General features: G+C 31.3%; 1 protein-coding gene across 9 annotated transcripts in view; it reads right to left on the minus strand.

Annotated features, from left to right (window-relative positions):
- The window catches only part of LOC148611080 (uncharacterized), a 48,137-nt gene that overhangs the window by 22,938 nt on the left and 13,046 nt on the right, over positions 1–12,153 (minus strand). For 7 of the 9 annotated variants that reach the window (XM_088591207.1, XM_088591214.1, XM_088591212.1 and 4 more), the window contains 8 exons: positions 8,208–8,263; positions 6,061–6,168; positions 4,002–4,164; positions 3,328–3,381; positions 2,838–2,899; positions 2,165–2,263; positions 1,283–1,379; positions 229–330 (listed from right to left, as the gene is read on the minus strand). In XM_088591207.1, coding sequence (XP_088447333.1) covers positions 229–330; positions 1,283–1,379; positions 2,165–2,263; positions 2,838–2,899; positions 3,328–3,381; positions 4,002–4,164; positions 6,061–6,168; positions 8,208–8,263 — 741 coding nt within the window. The remainder of the gene's footprint in view (positions 1–228; positions 331–1,282; positions 1,380–2,164; positions 2,264–2,837; positions 2,900–3,327; positions 3,382–4,001; positions 4,165–6,060; positions 6,169–8,207; positions 8,264–12,153) is intronic. The other 2 variants (XM_088591208.1, XM_088591206.1) reach the window with 1 other exon arrangement.

Raw genomic sequence — 12,153 nt, forward strand, 5'->3', positions numbered from 1 at the left:
ATAGTGGTTGATTTAAACAGTGAAGACTTCCTTGAGTGCAAGTAAATTGTCAGATCGGCTATTTTTTTTTTATATAAAGATTTTTCACATTTTGTCTGTCAGATTCTGACAAATACATGTACTTAACAACTTTTTTGTTCTGCAGAATCTCTATTTTTTTTTGAAACATACAAACTTAAGCATCACAGTAAACAAATATATCAGGATAGAAAAGTACGTATATCTTACAATTTCTGACGGTAGGTCTTCAAAATCATCATACTCAGTAGTCAATACATTATTATCAACATCTAGAACAACAGCATCTGCTAATTCATTGGCCCTTATTTTCTGTAAAAAAGGGAATGCAGTATAGATAATATAGCTATTAGGACAGATAATTATACTTTCATTTATGAACAATTTATCACTTATTTGAATATCTTTACTTTTACATATCTTTGACAATTAATGTCTAAAAAAAAAAATAGCACAACAATGAAAAAGGGTCAAAGACTCAAATATTATATCAATTTAGAAAATTGAAATTATTGTACAATGAGTGGATGGACAAAAGGGCAAACCAAGGTATACAGTAATACCTCAATCTAACAACACCATTACCAAAAACATCCACAGAAGCTTGAACTGCAAGGGACTGTGTTAATACATTTCAGGTACTGGGAAGTCAAAGAACAGAAGTTCTACCGGTGCCCTGGTCAATAATCCCAATATTTAGTGGAGTCCGAGTTGCTCATTTGCTTTTGTTGCTTTTTGTGTATGGTTTTAGTTACTTTATGTTCTTTGTTGTGTTTGTCTGTTTTCCATGTCTAATCTTTGTCCCTGGATTACATTCTGTTGATTACCGCTATAACACTGGTTCCCTTGATTACTTTCAGAAACTTCTGGATAATTTTTGTTTCAAATACAAGTTTGACCTGAAGGTTAGAGTTCCCTTACTCCCTGAATAACTTTTCAGTTGTTTATATATATAGGTACAATGTAGTAATTATTGCTTGAGCTGAATTAGCACACATCACATCACATCTCACCACATCACCTAATGTTATACTTTTTACTGTCTCATCTTAACTTTGTAAAACATAAATAACACTAGTGAATTTGTATGCCTATACTTATATAAACCTATATATGATTGATTTCAATGACGACCAAGTATCTTATTTACAAAATACAATCAACTGTGATATGTTCATGTGTATTCACAATTAAAATAAGAACAAGCACAAAGTGAGACATAGATGCCAAACCGTGTCATAATATTGACCATAATCCAACTTACCTCATACACAGAAGTATGAATCCCAATAACATATGGCATTGGAGCTGTAACATAGTCTGATAGAGATGGCGGCAGTATTGGGATGAACAAATGTTGCCTGTAAGTATAAAAATATATATAATAACCCACTAATCACCTTGTCCAAAACTTGCTTTGGTCTGAACTAGAAAGATACACATGGTACATGTAATTCTAAATTTGTAGAAACTATGGACAATTCATGAGGGTGAACAACTCTTTTACCTTAATACAAGTATAATACAAGTTTTTTCCTCCAAATGTCTTTTTTACAACAATGTAAATATGCAAACTGGAAATAATAATTGTGATTTTTACAGGTCCTCATGTATAAAACAAGATGTACATGTAGATTGTTAACATTGAACTCATTATGTCATATGTCTCATAGAAATGTTCATTACTGAACATGTGCTTAATGTAAATGTATTAGTTAATATCATGTTTTGATGATATTACGGTAGCTGCAAAACTGAACCCAATCAACCAAACATGGATATAATATAATCTTATTAGCCAAGCAGTGTCTTTGTACTGTTATCATATACAGGCAAAATTATTTCACAACTTTCGCCTGAATTGCCTACTTCAGACCTCATAAACAAAGTTGCGACATTGCAGCTTCCTTGTAAAACATGTTTCGATCAATGAGGAACATCATGAACAATAGCAATCCCAGAATGCATCCACTAAGCTCATAAAATATGTAACCGAGTTCACCTGAAGTTCTTGTGAACTTACCACAAAGTTCATGCGAAAATCAGTTATTTCACATGCATTCCATGTGAAGCTTTATTTGCAAGTATTTCCTGTACAAATACATGTATTTGCATCTTAATATCTTGACAATTTATTTGTACCTACCAGTGCATTGGATACAAGAGACATGTAGAGGCATGGACACAGGCTGTCAGTCGACTCAACTTTTTAGATATGAACAGGATTCGTCTTTCATGTAACATGCTGTTAAAAGGTTTAAAAGAACTATTTAAAAATATACAAAACAAAATATAATTGCTGTAAAGTGAACTTTTCCCTCAACATCATCCATATTTTTATTTCAGACTCCTTAATTCTGTATAAACAAAAATTTTAGTAATAATCTAATTTTTGCAAAATTTCATGTAACCACAAAATTTTAAATCAAGTATTATTCACTAACCGGTATATTCAACAACTTATTGATAACTGATTGGGTTGAAAGGTATTAAGGCCTTTCGGGATGGGAAAATTTGACCAATCTGACAGACTCTGCTTTGTACTAGTCTGACAAAATGAGTCAGATCCTGATTGTGCTAGCCCATAGAAACAACTACCCACAGATAGGCATGTCCCCCACCAGTCTGAAACATTGTTCTGACTCTCAGCCAACCAGTGGTTCCTTTATCTCCTATATACTGCATGCTAAGCAGTGAAGCAGTGACTACCAATTCTGAAGTCTTTGGTGTGACTTGATGGGGTTTTTAACCCATGACCACCAGCACTCAAGGCCAGTACACTACCCTGAGACCAGCAAGACAGTTATTTACAATCTTACCTAGCAAATACTTTCATCATATTTTCAGTATCAACTGCACTGTAGTACTCTGTTAAGTTTCTCTAAAATAATAAAATTATGTGATATAAAACCAAATGTATCGATAATTCAAAGGAGAATTTATATCAACATGATTCAAATCTTTAAAATGAAGATATTATGAAGTGTCTAAATAACAGTTTTTACATAAAATATGATCCAATAATAAAGGAAAACAAATATATCCTAAACCACAGACAGGAATCAATTATTCACATTTTGCAATAGAACATAATAGCTTTTCTTTCCTGAAGTCATTATAAATTTTACTGATTTAACATGTCTTGTAATGTATCAAGTTAACAAATATGTTTTTCGTGTTTAAGTTACATAAAACTTAGTGCAAGCAAAATATAGACTTCCTTGTGGACTTTCAGAATTCACATGACATGGTACCAGAAAAAAGGAATGAAAAGTCAGTAGTCACCTGATAAAATAGACTTTTACTTACATTAGATGGAATGCTGGGTAGTTTACTGGTATCTGGTGCCGTAAAATTCAACATCTAAAAAATAATTTGAGTTTAGAAGATAGAAAGACATGTATCAAGAAGTCACAATTCATAATAGGATTTACTTAATATGAAATTCTTTTCTTATTTTATTTTCTCATAACTGTACTAAATTAAATGAAATAGATTTCATTACAATCTGATTATGGCCGCTGAATAGAACTTCAACAAAACCATTTATAAATCTATTGTATTAACATTAAGTCTCAACTTATTTCAGACTAACTGAAGATAACTTCTTGGTTTCAAGACCCTCATTTAACTCATACTGCTAAAACAATGAAACAAAAAACAATGAATAGACAGCTGAACTTAAGCTTTAAAAAGGCCAATCTCCCCTTCTTTGCATTTAAGGTCCCATAAATCTATAATGATTAAGAAAAAAAATGAAAAACGAAAAGAAACTTCTTTCCATAAACAAAAAAATGCAGTAAATTTTAATTTCTTAAAAGTACATTGTATCTCACAGCATGTGCATGTTAAAAGCAGCCTCAATGCTCCTCGAGAGAAACAAAACAGTCAAGAAAAGAAGGACTCCATCTCCTTACACTTAAAAAAAAAGAAACAAGTTATCAGCACTGAATGGCCTAAGTTGTTGAACACATAAATCTTACATCTTGCCCAACAATGATCTGTACAGGTACTCCAGGAGTGGGTACTCCATTGGCATATGTGGCCCGTAATAATTCAGTCACATTGTTCTCACTCTCATTGGTGTTGTTCATCTCAGCCAACTTGTTAAGTATGGTATAGAATACATCAAACCATGGCAGACAACTGAAATAGAAACAAAAGTTGTCTCAACATATCAAACCACCGCAGACAAATGAAATAGAAACACAAAACACAAGTCAAGTCTCAACACATCAAACAATGGCAGACAACTGAAATAGAAACACAAGTCAAGTATCAACACATCAAACAAAGGCAGAAAACTGAAATAGAAACACAAGTCAAGTATCAACACATCAAACAAAGGCAGAAAACTGAAATAGAAACACAAGTCAAGTATCAACACATCAAACAATGGCAGACAACTGAAACAGAAACACAAGTCAAGTATCAACACATCAAACAAAGGCAGAAAACTGAAATAGAAACACAAGTCAAGTATCAACACATCAAACAAAGGCAGAAAACTGAAATAGAAACACAAGTCAAGTATCAACACATCAAACAATGGCAGACAACTGAAATAGAAACACAAGTCAAGTATCAACACATCAAACAATGGCAGACAACTGAAATAGAAACACATCTCAAGTATCAACACATCAAACAATGGCAGACAACTGAAATAGAAACACAAGTCAAGTATCAACACATCAAACCAAGGCAGAAAACTGAAATAGAAACACAAGTCAAGTATCAACACATCAAACAATGGCAGACAACTGAAATAGAAACACAAGTCAAGTATCAACACATCAAACCATGGCAGACAACTGAAATAGAATGTTAGGTAATGTATACTTTAAAGGAAGATTTAATTTCCTTGACTACCCTTTCATATCTCAGGACTATCAATATACAACCAGTTGCTGGTCACTTGATTAATTATGATTTTTTAAACCCATTTTCAAGACATGACAATGTGGTCAATGGAGTGGACCCTATTTTTTCGGTCTGACACCCCGATATATGCGTAACTCTCAAATGAGCATGTAGAATTGCATGTCATTTCAGATAGCAAAAGTTATTCTGGTTCTGAACCAATCAGCTGGTATCACTCCATCTTCCATTCAATGAACATGGGCAAAAGTGGCTCCTACCAAATTCAGTTTGATTTTAAAGTATTTAGCATGTGATTGAACTAATGAACCATCTACATTCAAACCAACTTACAACCAGTAAACTACATAAACATATATCAGGTACTAATATCATGCACAATAAATTCTTCAAGATTTAAAAGTGAACTTTTTTGTACTTTGGTGAATATGGAAACAAATTATTTTATAATAACAAAGTTCAAGTATCTGTAATATTATCATCCATGAAAATCTAAATCCTGATATGCACACCTTAGATTATGAACATATTTTTCCAAATAAAAAAATCATGCCTTAAAATTAAAAAAAAACTTATTAAAATGGGCCATGTATATTTTTCAGGAACCAGAAATACAAAGAACAGGCTAAAATAAATACCCCTAACACAATATCCTTTTTAACCCCAAAAGTAAAACTTCTTAGCTAAACAGATTATTAATTTCTGTCAAAAAGTGACAATAACTTCCTTTATACTCATTTACATATGATATCAAACTTTCATACAAATAAAATTTTGCCAAAATCAATAGAACAGTTAAAATGTACTTGAAAGTTAAAAAATGAATCATTATCATAACCTGAAGAGGTTTACTTATAAGATCATTATATGACAGACAGACAGACGTGACAGAGTTTACAGGAAATATAGAATCAAATCAGTATGATGATTGAGCACAAAACATCGTGATAAGACTAAGATATGATGATACAGCAAAGCTTGTACTCACCAAACATGATAATAGGACCAATCTAGGATGGTGGTATGATGATACAGCTAAGCTTGTACTCACCAAACATTATCATAGGACCAATCTAAGATGGTGATATGAAGGAGTTAAACTCATTAATCATGAAAATATGACAGGGATTAAACATACTGGACATAGTAATATAAACCCACCTGACAATACAGAGACAGGTCTGAACTCCCTGAGCATGGCGACAGTATCCAAACTTATATTTGCTTTCCAAGTCTGTTAGTACAAATGTGAAATGGTCTACTTTTGTTCTAAAATGAAAACATTCTATCATCTTAATAGATAGTTTAATAAATTGAGTTTATCATTATTAACATGCAAATAATTTTAATTATATATATCTAACACATACTGTAAACAATGAAATTTTCATGGTGCTCAGTGTGAGTTTTACATCAGTCATTATAAATCAATTTCATAGTGGTTACTTTCACAGAAATTACTTGACAATTCAGTGAAAATTGACCCCAAACCAAAGAATGTCTACGCTTACAGTACATGTTTTCCATCCCAGCAGACTACTCTGTAATTGACGTTATTTTCCCTTTCACTGATTTCACAAATGTACAAACTAAAGTAATGGAATAAATTGTTTCCCCCAACAATCTTCAGTTATATTCAAAATTAAATGATATGAAAAAGCAAAAAGGAAAGTACATTTTAATGTTTATATATAATTAGCATCAAGTTAAGTCTAACCCTTTTTTGTTTGAGTAACATATTAAAGATTTTGTGATTGTAAAGCCTCCCCCTTTTTATGCTTTCATCCATATTTTATGATTTTGTGATAATCCCCAAAATATGTGTATTCAGTATTTTAAGTAATTCATGTAAAGATAGCTAAAACATAACTTTAATTCTGTAAGAGAAACATGTGAAGTTTTCTAATATTAATTTGTTGAGAATTAATGTTTTAAGTTAGATTATCAGAGTATAGGTAATTCATTACTCAGCATGTCATTGCATATCAATACCTAAGCTCTTAAATCATTGAAAGCTAGCAGCCATATATTGGCAAGAAAACAGACATACACACTGAAGGAATCTTATAAGATAAAGAATACCTATATTTTCATTAGAAAATGTGTTAGCACAAGAAAATTTCCATTCATTTTTTGTTAGTAGTTAACTGTGTTTTATGAAGAGTATATTATGTTAATCTTCTATATTAGTGCGAGATTAATACACACACATATATCTTTGTCTTATACATTGAACAGTTTGTCTGCTGCGAAAATAACATTACGCAAAAAGAAAACCCACCCAGTTTTTAAAGAAAAATGCAAAATTTTCCAGACCCAGACCCCAAAAAAAATCAAAAATAATTATAATACAAATGTGTTTAACGCAAAAGTATTTGTTACTGGAATCAGAATGTTCGCAAAAAGGAAAATGAATGGGGGGATCTTTACAAAATGTAGTAGAAACAAAACAAGGCAGAATTAGATTAATATATCACATGTACCAAATTAATAACCAAGGTGACATTAACCTTTCTACAAATATCCTACTGTGTTCTATATAATTTATCCATAAGATTTTCTACCAATTTATGAATATTTATGAATACTGATTTAAAAAACATAAGTGGGTGCATATCATATCTAAATGTGTCTTTAAATATCATTGTGAATAATATTGTTATCTGTAATCACTCAGTCAGTATAAACCAATGGTGTCATTAAATATAAAGAGTTATAGCTAAAAATAATATCCATATTGACCAAACGTTCCAAACTAAGTTAGCTACTTTGGTTTTGTTTTTACCTTGTTGGTAATTTTGGTCATACAGAGTGGAAAGTTTTAGCAGTACTAGACTCATGCCATACCTTACATGATTGATAATCAACTAACTTGAACACTTTAAAAAAAAAATTTTTTAAATGGCAAACTTTCTAAAAATCAATAGCATATCTTCTACCTCTGTTTCTATCTCTCTCAGAGAAAAATCCATGGCATAAAGTCTTTATGTAATGAAATCAGCATGCTTGTAAAAAATCTGTTATTTAGACAGAGTATAGATTTTCTAATAGTTATCCATTTTATGTTTTTTTTTCTGTTATAAGACTAAGAAGAGAAGAGAAGAAAAGAAGGAAAAAACACCCTTGAAAGTCAAAATTTAAATCACCCACCTAAAACCAGCTTACCCTCCCTGTTCAGTGCATTCAAACCTATGTATTTAGTGATTGTAATAAACATGCTGCTTCCAAACATCATGTGTTAAAGAGATAGAGTGAATAATAGATAAAGCCATAGCCATCAGCCATTGGCATCCTAACTATAAACTTACGTGTACCTTTCACTGTCACATGGGAATGCAAACTTTGGCAAAGGTTTTAACACTAACTGTTAATATAGCAATATAAATATAATATATAACATGTAAATTAATAAACTATTTTTACATTTTCTTCATCTCAATACCCTTGTATTTTGAAGACTGTTTTTCAAAATGTATTTTTTATTTCATTAATACAGAATAAACCTGTTTTATTTAAAGTAGCCATCCGAGAGTATGCATTATTATTTTTAGATATATTTATACATATGTTTAATTTACACTGAATGTACTACACAGGGACAATTAAATAATGAAACTATTCAGACAAACCGTTCCTGAAAAATACCATAATTTTCAAGACAGGATTGACTGTAACTGAACATGTATTATCAAATTTGATTCATGAGCTGAAATATAAAACTTATTGATTTTATATTAACGTGAGACATACGTGTATTTATTTCCACAAAATCTGCCAAGAACCAATATTTATGGCTAGCAAGGATAACACTATAGAGTAGAATGATTTTTGCATGTACTATTTAGGGTTTTTACAATGAAAAAAAATGTAACTTGATTAATTTCAAGCAATCCCTTAACTGGACTAATATGAAATAAACTAAGATCCAATATATACCTAATAACAACAGTAAAACCATCATGTGAATACAACAGTACTAATCCATTAATACAACAGTACTAATCCATCAATACAACAGTACTAATCCATTAATACAACAGTATTAATCCATTAATACAACAGTAAAACCATCATGTGAATACAATAGTACTAATCCATCAATACAACAGTACCAATCCATTAATACAACAGTATTAATTCATTAATACCACAGTACCAATCCATTCATACAACAGTACTAATCCATTAATACAACAGTACCAATCCATTAATACCACAGTACCAATCCATTAATACCACAGTACCAATCCATTAATACCACAGTACCAATCCATTAATACCACAGTACCAATCCATTAATACAACAGTACTAATCCATTAATACCACAGTACCAATCCTTTATACAACAGTACCGATCCATTAATACAACAGTACCAATCCATTAATACAACAGTACCAATCCATTCATACAACAGTACCAATCCATTAATACAACAGTACTAATCCATTAATACCACAGTACCAATCCTTTATACAACAGTACCGATCCATTAATACCACAGTACCAATCCATTAATACAACAGTACCAATCCATTAATACAACAGTACTAATCCATTAATACCACAGTACCAATCCTTTATACAACAGTACCAATCCATTAATACCACAGTACTAATCCATTAATACCACAGTACCAATCCATTAATACAACAGTACCAATCCATTCATACAACAGTACCAATCCATTAATACCACAGTACCAATCCATTAATACAACAGTACTAATCCATTAATACCACAGTACCAATCCTTTATACAACAGTACCGATCCATTAATACCACAGTACCAATCCATTAATACAACAGTACCAATCCATTAATACAACAGTACTAATCCATTAATACCACAGTACCAATCCTTTATACAGTACCAATCCATTAATACCACAGTACTAATCCATTAATACCACAGTACCAATCCTTTATACAAAAGTACCAATCCATTAATACAACAGTACTAATCCATCAATACAACAGTACTAATCCATCAATACAACAGTATTAATCCATTAATACCACAGTACCAATCCATTAATACAACAGTATTAATCCATTAACACAACAGTACTAATCCACAGTTGTAAATTGACTTACATTAACAACATACCTATATATTTATATATCCCCCAAAAAATTGTTCAAAACTGACAATGGCAGAAATCTTTTCAAAACTAAATTGAAAAAATTGATAAAGTTGAGATAGTTATATTGCAGGGGGATCAGATTATTGACTGGTTATATACAAGTAGAAAATAAGAATTAGCAGGAAAATTTTCAAGAATCTTAAAAGTAATAATTTCTTTGCCATCCATTCACAGGAATGTTGCTGCCAGGGTACATTGAATACATTTCAGCAATAAAAGTTTTGCAAAATAAATTGGTGCATCGCTGTTACTTGTAAGATGTGCCTGACTCTCACATGGATTAGTACTTTTAAATACTTATCAATCACTCAGTGTGGTTAAAAGAAATATCATCAGATATATTAAACAACTGAAACTAGCTTGTACACGATAAAAAATAGGGGATTCCCTTCTATCCATCCTTACCTTCAAAAGCCAAGACAGATCCTGGAGATAAGGCCAGAGAATAAAACTTGTCTGTTTAAGGTTACCCTAACCTAGCACATTTTATAGGTATTTTATGGATGAAATACCACTAAAACTTTCCTTTTTCAGTTCAGCACTATAAAGTCAAGAAATCCTCCCATACATGATAATACAAAGGTCTCACTAACCACTTCTAGCGTTTCCATTACTTTACATGTTAAAAAGTGAATTCCCAGGACAAATGACATCTTTAAGGTGCATACCGTTGCAAAGCTTGGAAAATAAGGCTTCCAAAATCATTATGCTAATGGTACGATGATTCTATAAATTCTTCACAAAATTTACTTGAATAAATAATACTGAAAATCCACATTTTTACCTGTTCTGCCAACTGACAGCATGGAGGCAAATTACTCACACATGTAAACTAATATTCATACACTTTTGTAGTTAATTACATATATGATTTTAAAGTACACTTTCTCAGCTATATTTTGACTACTTTTAATCATAATATACACAAATAATGCACTTACAATTCAAATGTCTAGGTTCAGTGTGTTTGTGGTACTACATAGTGGGGTGGCCATTTGACCCGGAAGTGGTTAGTGAGACCTTAAAAACATTTTATAAGTTTTTATGTTTTTCTTTTTTTACATTTTATGAAAGCTTGTGGTATTGTGAGTCTAATACGACCAAAACTATAAAAATCAGACATAAGACTACAAAGAAATGGTCATTTTTATATCATGCCCCTCAGTGATATTTCCCCTAAATTACTAAAAAATTACAATTTTAACTAACTTGTCACACCAAATTGAAACCTATGATAATTCAAGAAGTTGTAATAGTAAATATCATTTATCATTATGAATAAAGAACAGATTTCAACAATTTATATCATACCTATTTCATTACTGTGTGATTCTAAGTCGGTGCTGTGTGACTATTTGAGTACTTTGAATATCCCAAGCAGTGACATTATGTATTTCATGGATGAAGTCAAGTTATATCACTGTTACTGAAAAAACTCTTGTTGCTATGTTGTTTTTTTTTTTAATACCTTGCACAATGCACCTCATAAAATATAGCCAGATTATCAATATCACTATACTGATTTTATGAGAAAATGGAAATACAGTGTAATGACCAGGATAGGCAATTTTCATCAAATTATGCATTTCTCTGAAATATGCCATAATTTAGTTTATGGTCTCACTAACCACTTCTAACATTTCCATTACTTTACATATTAAAAAAGTAATTTTCAAAGTTTCACTGTGAATTCCCAGGACAAATGAAATCTTAAAGTTACATACCGTTGCAAAGCTTGGAAAATAAGGCTTCCAAAATCATTATGCTAATGGTACAATGATTCTAGAAATTCTTCACAAAATTTACTTGAATAAATAATACTGAAAATCCACATTTTTACCTGTTCTGCCAACTGACAGCATGGAGGCAAATTACTCACACATGTAAACAATATTCATACACTTTTGTAGTTAATTACATATATGATTTTAAAGTACACATTCTCAGCTTTATTTTGAGTACTTTTAATCATAATACACACAAATAATGCACTTACAATGCATATGTCTAGGTTCAGTGTGTTTTTGGAACTACATAAGGGGGTGGCCATTTGACCCGGAAGTGGTTAGTGAGACCAAAACTAATTTTTAAAAATGAAGTGCTTTTA

This window comes from Perna viridis, chromosome 7 (assembly GCF_037379345.1).
Source record: "Perna viridis isolate PV_CMFRI_1.1 ecotype Kerala chromosome 7, ASM3737934v1, whole genome shotgun sequence".
Lineage (NCBI taxonomy): Eukaryota > Metazoa > Mollusca > Bivalvia > Mytilida > Mytilidae > Perna > Perna viridis.